This window comes from Stenella coeruleoalba (genome assembly GCF_951394435.1).
Source record: "Stenella coeruleoalba genome assembly, chromosome: 11".
NCBI classification, from domain to species: Eukaryota; Metazoa; Chordata; class Mammalia; order Artiodactyla; family Delphinidae; genus Stenella; species Stenella coeruleoalba.
In genome coordinates, this window is record NC_137157.1 from 10,441,864 (window position 1) to 10,456,549 (window position 14,686).

Here is a 14,686-nt window from a genome sequence, read left to right on the forward strand (position 1 = left end):
AGACAATCTTTCCTCTGGGGCTGAATCTTCTGCTTCTCCCAAACATGGGTTTGGGTGCCCAGCCCCTTCTTATCCGGGCAGCTGTAGGCCATCCTTTGGATGTGCAGCAGAGGACGAGGTGTCCACCAAGGCTGCAGAGTAGGCGGGTGGGTGGCGCGGGAAGGGGCCTGCCGGGCTGGGGCTCAGCTGCCCTCTACAGCGGGAGAGAATCCAACGGAGCCAAACAGTGGCTCCAGCCTCTATTACCCGAGCTGCCTGGGTCCCATCTTAATCTGGGGGAGGCGGTCAGCTCTGAGATCTATTACAGTCCTCAGGAGCTGGCCCTCAGAGCCCCAGCTCCTGCCGATTCTTCGACCAGCGCAGGACTGGGGCTGCTCCGAGAGAATAAAGCAGACCAACGCGTCACAGCCAGTTTCCACACTGTTCCTTCACACTCACAGCCACAAGCACAGGCCTCACCCCCGCCCGGCCCCGGGACTGACAGAGTTCAGAGCCTCTGGCCTGGGCTGGTCAAAGGCCCCCCTCTCTGTCGCTGTGGAAGGAGGGGGACCTTGGCTCTGCTTGTCACTACCCAGGACTCAAGGCAGTGCCCCGTGCAGCCGCCCCACCTCCACGAAGGCCTCCACGCAGCGGTCAATGTCCTCCTCGCTGTGCACCGCCGAGATCTGGACCCGGATCCGGGCCTTGCCCTTGGGGACCACGGGGTAGCTAAACCCGATGACAAAGATGCCTGGGAGGGTAGAGAGAGTCAACCTGGGGCTCAACAGAGCCAGACAGGCTTTTGGGGCATGATATACAGCTCCTCCTTTTCTGAGGACCACAGAGGAGAAGGGAGCTGCCCAAGATCTCAGACATGGGGCTGCCTCATGGCCTAGGGTTTTCAAGCTTGGACAGACAGCTGGTCTAAAAGGGGTAGTAGAGCAGGGGGAAGGGGGGTATTCACAGTCTAGGGGTTCCCTCCTTTTCTTTTAGGACCCACAGCCACTCCTCATGCCCCGGCCCCCTTTACCTCTCTTCAGCATGTCATCCGCCATGCAAGAGGCCAGCCGAGCATCACCCAGCATCACAGGGCAGATGGGGTGATTGGCTCCCGAGATGGTGAAGCCAGCAGCCTCCATCTTACTGCGGAATCTGTGGGCACAGATTGGGTGTCACAGGGAGCTGGAGGGCTGTGGAGCAACCACACCCTCTCCTGATGGGCATGTGACCCAAGGTTTGTGGCCAAGTCTGCAGGAGGGACCAACAAAGACAGAGATGCAGACCCAGAGAGGCAGATGGGGGGCATTTGCAGAGAAATGTGCCAGGACATGGAAGGAAGAGGCAGAGAGAAGAGGGAGGTGGGCAAGCAGGCAGCCCTTGGCTAAGAGCCGAGTCCCAGTGCAACCCACTGGGGAAGTGGGGTGGGCAGAGGCAGAACCCGTAGGCAGGGAGCTAGGGCCTGCGCAGGCACGCAGGGCAGGCCCTCACCAGCCTCCTCGCCCCCGCTGGCCCCACCCTGCCCGAGACCGCACCGCTGGGTCTTGGCCGCCATAGACTGGATGATAGCGTTGCTCTCCATGAGCAGGTCCAGGGCCTTGGAGGCACAGCCGACGACAGCAGGTGGCAGACTGTTGGAGAAGAGGTAGGGCCGGGCACGCTGCCGTAGCAGGGACACCAGGGACCCAGGCCCTGTAGTGTAGCCCCCTGAGAACAAGGACAGAGGTGGGGATGGAGGGGGGCAGTCAGAGGCCAGGAGCCAGAGCTTACCCCATGCCCCTCCCGAGAGGACAGTCCCTGCTGTCTTCTTCCCTGCAGCCCCAGGTCTCCCCTCCCCACCTTCCCTCTTCCAGGGCCCTGCATGCAGATGAGGGGAGCCCAGGGGCACAAGCCTGTAGGCACCTGATGCTCCGCCCAGCGCCTTCCCCAGTGTGGAGTTGATGATGGTGACCTGGCCCATCACGCCCAGCAGCTCATCTGTGCCCCTGCAAGGGAAGCTGCCACTGCCACCACTGGCCACCTGAGTGCCCAGGATCACGGACTGGGCTTGGGGGCTGGCCTCCCGGCTTCCCACCCGCCCTGGAGTCCAACCCAAGGCCTCAGGTGCCGTGTGCTCTCACCGTCCCGTGGCCCCCAGGAAGCCAGTGGCGTGGCATTCGTCCACAAAGACCAAGGCACCATACTGAGAGGCAAGGCAACAGATCTCCTGCAGGGGTGCGATGTCGCCGTCCATGGAAAAGGCCCCATCGGTGGCCACCAGGCGCAGCCGATGCTTCTGCAGGGAAGATACAGAAGGTGGCCGGCATCATGAGTTGGGCCAAACCACTCACTCTCTGCGCTGCTCGGGGCTCTATAGGCTCAGCTCGCCCAGTGCCCAGCACAGAGGTGAGCACATAAGCACCACATGTTGAAGCTGGTGCATCCTCTCCTTCACTGGGGCCTCTCTGAGCTTTACCCACCTCTTCCGGGGCAGTCTGGAGCCACACTCAGCACTGGGCAGGAAGAATGTCCGCAGCCTCCTCTCCCAGAGGGCAGGATGGGGTGTGGCCAGTCCTGCCCATAAGCTCATCCCACCCTTATGCCTAGCAGGGGACTGCCATGCATAAGGTGCTTACTAAAACTCAAGGCAGTATTATGCAACGGAATAAAGCTTTGGGTCTGAGAATTTGGGTTCAAATTGGTTGTTTCGAACTTTCAGGCTGTTTGCCTGTGAGTGAGGAGTTGGCCTCTGTAAGCCTCGCTTCCTTCACCGGGGGGTGGGGGTGGGGGTGGGGGGAGTGCTGGGTGCAGCAGCAAGACTGCGGATAAGCCCAGTCCTGGCCCCTAGAACCGCTAGGCCTTGCCCCACCTGGGCCTCCTGCAGCTTGGCCTCCAGATCGGCCATATCCAGGTGGCGGTAGCGGTACTTGTGGGCCTTGCACAGACGGATACCATCGATGATGGAGGCATGGTTCAGCTCATCCGACAGGACTGCGTCCTCCGGGGTCAGCAGAGCCTGGCAGAAGGCAGTTAGGAGTACAGCCATCATCCAACCACCTTGGGGCTCTCCCTCCCTTATGACTCCCCCTTAATCAGTATTTCACTGCCAACCAGGGCATTCTCCTGGGCAGGGAGGCCAGGAGCCCTCTGCTTCTATCTTGGTCCCCAGAGCCCCAGGACTGGGCTGAATGAAGGCCTTTGCTCTAGCCAAAGGAGACGAGAACATGTTTGGTGGATGTGTGGCCCCTAACACCCTCAGCCTTCCAGCTGAAGTAGGTTATCCTCCAAATGCCCTGGAAGCTGGCCTCCTTGTAAGCCCCAGGATTCCTCCTGGAGACCTACTGGCCCACCCTTGACCTCCATAAGAAATAGACACTGGAGCCTCTAGGCGTGGTACTGGGCATCCAGCCAAGTTCTCTGGACTGCACACTCCCAAGCCTTCCACAGCCTCGCAGGTCTCACCAACTCCCACCCGTGGCCTCACACACCTCAAAGAGGCCGGCGTTGGCATCAAAACAGCTGGGATAGAGGATGGCGTCCTCCCGCTGGTGGAAGCGGGCTATCTTTGCTTCTAGATCCTTGTGGATGCTCTGAAGTGAGTGAAACAGGTGTTAACGCCTTCTGGGCCACTTGGGACAAGTCCTGGGGACAGAGGCTCCCAGGGCCACAAACAGATCCTCCTCCTCCTTTTTGCACCACAAGGTTCACCCAGAGCCAACAGGAGTCTGGCACATGGTTCCCACTGAGGAATTAGGGGCCCACTAGGCGCCCTTCTTCCTGGTTGGGTCTTCGTTTTATAATGGGGGTTTGATGGTAGAATTATGGGTGCTAATGGCAAAGGAAGATGTGTCTCCCCGATATCAAACTGAGTGCCTTTGTTGCTTAATGGCAAAAAAGAGGATTACATAAGTAACTCTAGGTTCACTTGGGCCTCCATTTCTTAGATTTGAAAGCTGTCCCGTCTAAAGTGCCCTGGATGGGAGTCCAGAGTTCCATTCATTTCACCTTCACCTTTCTGAAAGGACAAGTAATAATAATCACCAGAACTCAGAAGCACTGACTCTTGAGCTAGGCCATCTGGGTTCAAATCCCACCACAACAGGCTGTGTAGCCCTGGGCAAGTCACTTAATTTCTCTGGGACTCAGTGTCCTCACCTCTATAACAGGAGCAAAACCAGCACTTATCACGTAGGATTATTATACGCATTAATGAGTTAATATTTGTAATGTTCTTAAAATAGCACCTGACTCATAGCAAGCACTGTAAGTTTCATGTTTATAAAAGTTCATTTTGTAACATTTACAAAATAAAATGAATAACCAACATTTACTGAGCACTACTATGTGCCAGGCACTGTTCTAAGCATTTTTACACGTATTAACTCTTTAATTTGGGATAATTTTGTTAAGTAAAATTATCCCCACTTTACCAATGAAGGCATTGCGGCACAGAGAAGTTAAGACACTCGCCCACAGTACCAGAACCAGTAAATGGTGCTGGGAACTGAGATCAGGCAGAATAGCTCCGGAAACCTTAATCTAATCCCTGCCTTCTCTTCTTCCTTTCCCAAGGAGGAACAGGTGTAAGGAGCTCTGTTTTGCAGGTGGGGAAATGGATGTTCAGAGAGGGAAAGTTTCTTGCCCAAGGCTTCACAGCAAAACAGAAGCCTGAACCCAGCCTTCCTAGTGGACAGCTCTAGTGGGATGCTAACGGCAGAAGCAGACATCTGGAGTCAGCGCCCAACGCTGGGGACCACCCCCCTTCCTCCCCCGCCCATCCCCGGCCTGGGCAACACCTACTGTGTACCTGGGTGCCACAGATGAAGCGGACAGAGCTAAGGCCAGCTCCAAACTCCTCCAGGGCCTGCAGACCTGCCTGGATGACCTCGGGGTGGCTGCTCAGGCCCAAGTAGTTGTTGGCACAGAAGTTAAGGATTCCTGAGGTGGAGGACGGGGGAACGGACACAGCAGCTCAGGGCCAAGAAGGGCCTGGAAAGGTGTCAGTACTAGGCCCTGGGGACTCAGAGAGGACATGAACCTGGATTCACCCTTGAGGAGGCAACAACTACACAGTATAGTCTGTTCTGGGGCAGAGGCCAGGATGGGGAGCTGGGAGCCCCTCGGAAGCACCAAATCCAACAGCTACAGGAGAGGGAGGGTTAGAAAATGACTCTCAGGGCTACACCTTCAAAGATGAGAAGTTTAAACTCTGGCTTTGGATCACATTCACCCAGAGGAACCAGCCCTTCCTCACTGGCTTCTTCTGTCCCTGAAGACCACCAACAACCCCTCATCTGGGCCTTGGTTTCCTCGTGGGTAAAAGAAGAGGGCTGTGTCAGACGCCTGCCTTGGTCCCCAAACTCTACACAGCTGACTTTGCTGCCTGGTACAGAACTGCATGCCCAGCAGGGTTGCCTCTGAGACCTTGACCCTTGAATTATAAAGCCCAAAGTGAACACAGGTGACCCGGGGAGGAAACTAAGGCTTCAAGAGGGCAAGGTTTACTCAGCTTGGGAGAGGCAAAAACACGATGAGAACCTAGGTCTGCTAATTTTCCATTTTTTGCCCTGCTCCAAGCTTCCCTGGGGAAAGGTAGTGAATTCCTGGGGCCTCTGTTTTTCAAACGAGCACAACAGCCCCAAGGATTCCATGCCTATTTCCTTGGCAGAAGGCAGTTTGGGGGGGTCTGTTTGTAACCAGCACCCACCTGGGGTCTGGCACAGACAAGATGGGCAGTGACCACTGATGAGACAGAAACCCGGGAGGCCTGGTGGGCCAATTCATGGTGTGACTTCTGCAACAGTCCTTGAGCCCCTTGCTCCCTGTGATTTTGGCCAGGAGGTTGGTCTCTATGGCCATTTAGCTGACCTTCCAGCTCCAATATACCAGAAGATCTAGGCCAAAGCCCAGCTCTGCCTGCAGCTAGCTGGGGGCTTTTAGGCAAGCCACGTCACATCTCTGAGCGTCAGCTTCTTCGTCTGTAAACGGGATTAGTCATTCCCACGTTCTGACGTTTGCAGGAGTCCACGTGAAGCAATTAGTAGAAGCCTGAACAAAGCAGCAGCTCCAGAAATGCGGGATTTCTTGTTGCCACCTTCCTACCACCCTTCCTTGAGCGGTACGGTGGGAGCCAGCTGTCTCTCTTTGTTTCTCACGTTTTCATAGGGTTGGATCGATCCAGCCCTGCCCTCTAAGCCAGAAAGGTGCTCAAAGGGCAAATTACCTGCCTCCGTGGAAACTGGTCTAACCAGGTTAGAGTTAACTGTGGGAAGCGGCAAGTCGGTCTGATAGACGGGAAACGGTCCAGCGGCTACGTGTGCGCTCCCGCCCGCCCACTGCCTCCAGGACCTCGCATTTCAGCGAAAGCCTCGGAACGGCCCTCGAACACCCGGCCAGGTCTGAGGATTCCCAGGAGGGGGAGTTACCTCCGGAGGTGCCGTCCACGTGGATGCGCGGCCCCTGACGGGACGTGATGACCCGCTCACTCTTCCAGGTGCCAGCTCCGCGGATGCCTTCCAGTTCCTCCTCCAGGATGCCACGCAGCTGAGCCAGCGCTGACTGCGCGCGGTGGCCGCGGGGGGCCCCGGAGAGCGCAGCGCGGAAGACGCGGCCAGCCCACATCATGCCCACCTCGCCTGCCCACTCCCGGCCTTGCGCACTGCGGCCGCGGCCTGATCACGTGGCGGGGGCCGGGCTCAGGCAGCCAATAGGAGTGAGAGGGACTCAGCTACGGGGCAGGGGGGGCGGAGCCCGGGATAGGCGGGCGGGGCCTGGCGGGATCTGCAGTGGACTAAAGTGAATTGATTTGTAAGTTGAGACTGGAGCTGTCCGTGTGGGGGGAGGGGAGGCGACGGGGGTTGGAAGGCAAGTCAGGGCCGGGCCCACCAGACCCCCACCCCATTCCCATGCCCTGCCTCCACACCCACCTCTCGGAAGGTTAGGGGATGCCCTCTGGACGCCGGAAGCAGACACCTAGAAGCAGGCTGAGGCATATTCTGTGCGCTCCGGCCCTAGCGTTTCCCGGGTTTTGTTGAGCTCTTGGAACCCTCCCCGGTTCTCAGGTGCAAACGCCCCCCGATTTCCCCCACTGATCGCCAGTCCAATTGCTCCGCATTTTCCTCCAGTCTTAGAAGTACGGAAAAACACATCGCTCAGGTTTTTCTTTTTCAATTTTATTTTAAAGTTTGAAAATTACAAAGACAGCAAATTCTTCCAGGCACAAATAACACTTGTTTACAAACAAAAAGGAGGCGGGTGGGGGGGGGGACGCGCAATTGCACGTTTTTCTGTTTTATTAAAAACAAGGGAAAGACGACTGTACAGGTTTTTTCTCCCAGCTCCCGGGTGTGAAACGTAAGTACTAGCCCTAGATATGTATATATACATATACACAGACATCACACAGACCTAGCTCTCTACAACTACTTAGCGATTCAAACTCGACTGCAGTATGTCTTACTGTCCACTCCCCTCCCTCCCCTCCTCCCCCGTCTACAACTACTTATAAAAGACTCAGAAGTAAAGAGGTCGGGAGGTTTTTAAGTGGTGGGCAGCAGGGCTGGAGCCCCACCAGACTGCTAAGCAAAGCCACCTCTTGTACAGGAGGAACCAAAAATCAGGGGAAAAGCAAAAAGGTCCTCCTAGGATACAATCCAATTGTGTGGAAAAACCCAAGTTTCAACAGGGCACACTGAGGCACTTGGCTGAATGACTCTCCACCCTTCCCCCAAAGTTTCCACTCCTGTTTAACAGGAGACTTTCGGAAGCCAAAGACCACCCCCCACCCCCACCCCCACCCCCCACTTCCAGTGGCTAGTTTCCAGCTGAGAGAAGCCACAGTTTCTCAGACCAGCTGTCACTTCAACCCCCTCCACGTCTCTAGGACAATAGGGAGGCCACTGGGGCAGACTTAACAGAAGTGACAAGGAAACTGGATTTGGACGCCCCACTGCTCACCACCGGGAGGTGGAAGCCAGCCTAGAGAGAGTATTTTTTCCACCTCCCTCCTCTGCCGTCCAGCTGCTGCCACCCCTCTCCTCCGCGCCTAGATTCTGAAACTCTCACAAGCAGTGCTCAACTTAAAGAAAACTCGATGGCCTCACAGGTATTCCTACAAACCTTACAATTCCTGGGCTCGCTGTCATCTAGCCTCAAGAAGCTGCCTTGCCCATTCTCCCCCTCCCCACGACTTTGACCTTCAGAGTGAACCAGCCATCTAACTAAACAAAACACACAAACCCACCCAAATCCCCAAACCCATAAGCATATTAGTAACAAATCAACAAAACAAAATATAAGTACATTCTCATCATTACAGAGATGAGATTTGTTGTTGCTGTCCTGGCATGATTGGTTAAGGAGAAATGAATTATTCCCTAATTTCTGAGGAATACAAACTGTCTCTTTATAAAGTCAGAAGGAAAGGGGGCAAAGGGCTGCAGATGAGGATCAAGAGAGAAGAAAGGAGAAAAGTATTTACAGAAAATAGGAGACAGGCAGGAGTGTCCACAAGGAGAGCCTCGTTGTCACTTCTTCTTGCCGGCCCTCTTGGCACTGGACTTGGCTTTGGGCTTCACGGGTTTGGCCTTCTTAGGCTTGGATGCCTTGACTGGCTTGGCTTTGACAGTCTTGGGCCTTTTGGTTTTCCTGGGCGTGGCAGCCGGCTTCTTCTTGGCCTTCTTGACTGGGGTGGCTTTGGGCTTCTTGCTTGGGGCTTTCGAGGCAGCCTTCTTGGGCTTGGCGGCCTTCTTTGGCGTGGCCACCTTCTTGACTTCCTTCTTCGTCTTCTTGAAGGCCACTGACCTCTTGGGCTCGTCGCTCTTGGCCAGCCGGAAAGACCCCGAGGCACCCACGCCTTTGGTCTGTTTGAGGACCCCAGTGGTGACCAAGCGCTTGATGGACAACTTGATCTGGGAGTCGGCGTTCTCACCCACCTTGTAGTGGCTCTTAATGTACTTCTGGATGGACTGGCGCGAAGAGCCAGCACGGTTCTTCTCCGCCTGGATGGCAGCCACGATCATGTCTGAATACTTGGGGTGGTCTGTGGACTTCTTGGAGGCCTTGGCCCTCTTGGGCTTGGCCGCAGGGGTGGATGTGGAGTTCTCCGTCATGGTGGCCTGCCTGGTCCTGCTGTTGAAGAAGGCACCTTCCAAAGGGCCAGCCCTCGTCGGAAGCCCAGGAAAGCCTGATTCGGGATCTGCTCTGGTGCCTCTGGCTCCCAAGCCAGTCCGAGGCCGTCTCTCGGGGACCTTGCTCGGGTCGCGGGGGGGGGACTCGCTGGGCCGGGTCTGCGTGGCCCAGCCTCGCCGGTCTGTCGGTCGGTCTCGGCGCCCGGGTCTGCCTCCGCCTCCGCCTCCTCTGCCTCCCTTTTCCCAGCTCCGCGTCTGGCGCTCGGGCGGCGCATCCGGGTATTTAGCGGCGGCGGGCGGACCGCGGTGAGGACAGGGCTGCTGGCTGCCTGCTCCCGGCCCGGAATGGCGCCGCGCCGCCGCCATCTGTGTTTCTTCCGCTGAGCAAATCCGACCTTTCCCCCCGGCCCGGGCCTTCCCGCTCCCCGCCGCCGCCCGGGGACGCTGCCTGGCTCTCTGGGCTCCCCCACCGGGCGTCCCGCCGGCCCGGCCGCCGCCCCCCGCGCCCGCCACGCGCCCCAAACGGCGCCAAGGACCGCTGGCGCGCCGGCACATTTCCCCTTTGCCGGGGGCTGGCTCTGCGGGGCCGGGGAGCCCCGGTGCGGGAAACCCCCCGTAGCAAAGCTCCCCCCTGGGGCTACCGGGGACCCCGCTCCCGGCCCGCGGCGGGACCCCCCAGCCTGGCGGAGCGGCCCGAAAGCGGCCCCAACTAACACACGCGGCCCCGAGCCGGGCGACTCCCAGCCGGGCCGAGCCGGGACAGGGGGGAGGGGTCCCTCCCCCGGGGTCCGGTCACCTCTCGGGGGTCATCCCGCCACCGGGCCCCCCGCACCTCTACCCTCTCTCTGTCCATGGGGCCCCTAAGCAAACTTTCCCTGGAAGAGTTGGAAGGGCACTTTCAAACTTTGTCCCTTCCCCCTCCTCTGTCTTCGCTCCCCCAGCGCGCCCCCTGACCTCTACGTCGAGGTTCTCTCCTGAGACCGAACCCCGAATGCTGCCCGGGTCCCCTGAGGGAATGAGGAGGGGTCTCCGAGCCGCCTCTTCTCCTCAAAGACCCCCACATCCTCCATATGTCCTAACTGAGAATTCATTTATAGTCCTCCCTCAGCCTAGGAGTTTTGGGGTGTCAGAGACAGAGCTCGCTGCCCCTACCCCTAGGGCCCAGCCTGGGGATCCAGTCCCCCTCCCAAGGCTCCCTGAAGGCAGTGAGGGGGGCGGTCCACAATGAAGGAGCTGCCCCGCAGGCTCTAACCAAAGACTGTCTTGGGGGCCCCTGGGATGAGGAGAGGCCCTGAGAGCTTTGGGAGCTTGGGAAAATGGGGCTCTAGCGGGGAGGTCGAGGAGGGGGTCACGCTGCTTGAGTCCTGACTAATCCTCGGAAAGTGTGAGTTGTTCAGGGAGCCGTGGCCCGGACCACCGCCATTTTGCTGGGAAGATGCGATGTCTTTGTTAAAATGTATACATCTTTTCCCGTGCTGCTTGGCAGGTATAGATGAGGAAAGCAAGGGGCGCCACCATCTGTAGGGAACCTTGGGGGCTCAGAGGGGCTTTAGCGGTCTAGAGGCCAGCAGATGGGACCCCAGAGTTCCTGGGACCCCTTGTCTGCAACAGACGTCCTACTCACGTGCAAGGTCCCGCAGGGTCCCGCTTGGCAGGGGCCCTGGGTTGAGATTCTAGGATGCTCGCTCTCTGAGCCTCCTCCCACAACAACCCGCTTTTATTCCCTAAGCAAAGAGGCGGCCACTCTTCCCTTAAACAATACGCTGGTAGTGGGGGGTTATAGCTGGTCAAAATTATGAAGGCGGCTCTCCTGTACGGTCCCGGAGCTGTTTGCAGACACCAGCTATTGAGGAAGAGGGAGGGGAAGGGTTGGAAGGTTTAGATGGGGGGACTGGTCGTAACTGGGAGATGTTGGGGGAAGGGCTCCTACTGGACTTGGGAGTCTCTGAGGCCAGGGAAATTAATGGGTCCCCCCCACACACACACAGCAAGGGATGGATTAATCCAAATGATTGGGAAAGGGGAGGGGGAGTCCTGAGACTCGGTATCGGTATGGGATGCCTTCTCCCGGGCTTATCTTGGTGTCGCAGGCGGGGAAGAGAAGCCAGGAAGGGCCAGGTTTAGTTTAAAAGGTCAACCTTCTTATTTGGATGTTGTCAATTACCCCGAAGTTTCCTGATTTGAAAACACAACATTCTGGTGGGTTTGTTTTGGTTATTTTCAAAGACAATTCTTCTGGTTCCCACTAAGATCTAGATGGGAAAATAGGCATCCACATAGTCAGCCCCAGGTCCGAGATGTCGTTCCACCCTGTGCTCCCAGAGACATGTCATCCCCGCATCCCAGGTCCCTGGGTGTCTAAAAATAAGGACTGAACGAGTCCAGTGGCACCATGATGAAATCATTTTATTTGCACAGCGCTCTCCACCCGTTTCCTGATCCTTTGCGCCTCCTGCCTGGGGAGGCAGGTAACGCGATCACTCCCCCCATCACCCTCATCTACAGTGGAGGCCACGGGACTAGGAAGGACGGATGGGGGGCGCACTGCGAGGCTCAGCTCCCGGCGCCCGCAGGCCTTCACTTCGTTTTGTAGCTCTCACATCCCGAGTCCCCGCCCATCCCAGCAACCTGTAAATTCTCTCCCAGAACTGAAGCCAGAAATGGAGGGAGGGGTCGCCTCGGGGTCTCGGGGGCTTTTACCGCCGGTGGACAGCTCTTCTCCCTGCTGGCGATGAGATTCACCGCCCCTCCCCCCGTTCGGGAGAACTTGAGGGGAAGGGGGTGTTGGGAGGGGTTCCCCGGGAGTTGGGCATAGAGTCCGAGGCCGAGGTGGGCACGAAGAGGACCGGCTGCTTCCAGATTGGCTTGGCCTCACCTCGCCTCGCTGACACTGCAGAGCTCGGGGGGCTTCTTGACTTCGGCCCGGCCCGCGTATCCTCGCAGGACGGTCTCGGGTCCCCACCCAGCTTAGAGCCGTTTACCGGCCGGCAGACGGCAGAACTCCCTCCGCCCCATTTAACGCGAGCCCTTTAAAAATTCGGGAGCCGCAGAGCTGCGGGCAATTCCTCCTGGGAAATGTAGTCTCCCGATGTCGAGCCCCACACTGAGACCCTCCTGGGACCCTCTCGAGCCTCAGAACGCCGGGCCGCCCCAGGCGTGGGGAGGGGGGTCAGACATCGCCTGTTCATTCACTTAGGGAGGGGCCCAGGCCTCTCTGCTGTTTTTTCACTTGTCAAAAGAGCCCTCAGTGTTTTCACCTATCAGAAAGGGGCTCTACCTATATCTGGGGTTGGTGTGAGGGTGAAATGAAATCCTGTATGGAAAAGGGTAAGTCGTACTAGAATGCCAGGGGTCCTGTTTTTACTAATATGCATGTGTGAGTGTGCCAGCCTTTACTGAGCACATTCAAGGGATATATAACATCTCCATTTTCAGAGAGGATGTCTACGATGGCTAAATGACTTGTCCAAGGTGGGTCAACCTGGAGGAAGGAGGGTGACAGGTGACAGACTCCCCAGCCAATGACTTTCCCACTGCAGACATGCATTCATTCTGGTCTTTGGAACTCTAAGGTGTTCACTTGATATGTGCCAGGCACTGGGATAGGCACTGGGATAGGGCTGTGAACAAGAGACAAGAGATCCCTGCCCTTGTAGAGCTGACATTCTAGTGGAGAAGATAGATAAGCAATAGACTAAATAAAGAAGTCCAGGGACTTCCCTGGTGGCTCAGTGGTTAGGAATCCGCCTGCCAATGCAGGGGACACGGGTTCGAGCCCTGGTCCGGGATGATCCCACATGCTGCGGAGCAACTAAGCCCATGCACCACAACTACTGAGCCTATGTGCCACAACTACTGAGCCTGTGCTCTAGCGCCCACAAGCCACAACTACTGAAGCCCACACACCTAGAGCCCATGCTTCGCAACAAGAGAAGCCACCACAATGAGAAGCCTGCGCACCACAATGAAAAGTAGCCCCCACCCGCTACAACTAGAGAAAGCCCGTGTGCAGCAATGAAGACCAAACGCAGCCAAAAATAAATCAATAAACTTATAAAATAAAGAAGTCCATTATAGGGACTTCCCTGGTGGTGCAGTGGTTAAGACTCTACACCCCCAATGCAAGGGGCCCGGGTTCGATACCTGGTCCGGGAACTAGATCCCACATGCATGCCGCAACTAAGGAGCCAGCCTGCCGCAACTAGACCCGATGCAACCAAATAAATAAATATTTTAGAAAAAGATAAGTCCGTTATATCGTATGTTGGAAAGCCCTAATTGCAAAGACAAAATTAGAGCCGGGTGAGGGTGAGTGCTGAGAGGGTGTTTGCAGTTTTAAATAGGGTGGTCAGAGAAGAAGAAGCTGACATGTGAACAGATTCAAAGGAGGTGAGAAAGGGAGCCATTCTTATTCTTGGAGGAAGAATCTTCCAAGCAGAGGGAACAGCCAGTGCAAAGGCCCTATGGCAGGAGTGTACAGGGTGGCTGAATTAAGGAGGACAGTAGGAAGAGATGAGTTTTTTAAAAGGTAAGGTCTGGGAAGTAAAGGAGGCACAGGTCATGTAGGGTTTGGGGGACCATTGTAGGGACTTTGACTTTTACTCTGAGTGAAGTGGGAGCCATTGGAGAGTTTTGAGCAGAGGTGGGACATGGTGGGACCCAGGCAATAGTTAATCATAGGACTTCCCTGGTGGCACAGTGGTTAAGAATCTGCCTGCCAATGCAGGGGACACCGTTTCTAGCCCTGGTCCAGGGAGATCCCACATGCTGCAGAGCAACTAAGCCTGTGCACCACAACTACTGAGCCTGCACTCTAGAGCCCGCAAGCCACAACTACTGAGCCCACGTGCTGCAACTACTGAAGCCCGCACACCTAGAGCCCGTGTTCTGCAACAAGAGAAGCCACCGCCATGAGAAGCCTGCGCACCGCAACGAAGAGTAGCCCCCACTCACCGCAACTAGAGAAAGCCCGCGCGCAGCAACGAAGACCCAGAGCAGCCAAAAGTAAATAAATTTATTTTAAAAAATAGTTAATCATAGTCAACTCTGGCTACTGTGTGGAAAAGAAGCTGCAGAGTGCAAAGACAGAAGAGGGTTGGGAGGCTGTTGCAGTAATCCAGGTGAGCGATCATGGTAGTTTGGCCCAGGTGGCAGCAGTGGAGGGGGTGGGAAGTGGTCAGGTCCCAGGAGGACCCCACAGATTTGGGCCTGAACAAGCGAAGACGGAGCTGTCATTAACTGAGACAGGGAAGACTGAGGGTTTGAGAGTTCTGGCCGGGTTAGGTTTGAGATGCCTCCCAGGTGTGTGAGTGGAGATGCTGAGAAGTCAGGTACATGGAAGAATCCTGAGTCTGGAGTTCAAGGAGAGAGATCCTCTACCTCCCTCTTCCTCCATTTAAGGACCCTCTACTTTGGCTGAGTGCCAGGTGTGAACAGAATGGACCCAGCTTGGTCTCACGGGACTCAGAGTCCACTGGGGAGACAGCATTGATATCATTACAAATTGTGATTGTGTCAAGCGCAGATAAGGATGAGAATTGGGGCCTGGGAAGGGGTCACCGGCGGGCTTATGTACATCAAGTGCCAGGGGAGGTTGTGTGGCT

At 56.5% G+C, this 14,686-nt stretch overlaps 2 protein-coding genes across 2 annotated transcripts; both read right to left on the bottom strand.

Annotated features, from left to right (window-relative positions):
- Positions 1 to 180: 180 nt before the first annotated feature.
- On the bottom strand, positions 181 to 6,590 carry GCAT (glycine C-acetyltransferase). Its single transcript, XM_079935944.1, has 9 exons — positions 6,381 to 6,590; positions 4,763 to 4,893; positions 3,444 to 3,545; positions 2,825 to 2,971; positions 2,097 to 2,251; positions 1,879 to 1,961; positions 1,512 to 1,683; positions 1,010 to 1,131; positions 181 to 730 (listed from the first exon to the last, which is right to left on the bottom strand). Exons 1-9 carry the CDS (start codon positions 6,577 to 6,579, stop codon positions 579 to 581), a joined length of 1,263 nt encoding a protein of 420 aa, XP_079792070.1. The 5' UTR covers positions 6,580 to 6,590; the 3' UTR covers positions 181 to 578.
- A 1,173-nt stretch (positions 6,591 to 7,763) lies between these two features.
- On the bottom strand, positions 7,764 to 9,436 carry H1-0 (H1.0 linker histone). The gene has a single exon (XM_079936565.1). The coding sequence runs from the start codon at positions 9,063 to 9,065 to the stop codon at positions 8,481 to 8,483; it is 585 nt and encodes a 194-aa protein (XP_079792691.1). The 5' UTR covers positions 9,066 to 9,436; the 3' UTR covers positions 7,764 to 8,480.
- Between the last annotated feature and the right edge of the window lie 5,250 nt (positions 9,437 to 14,686).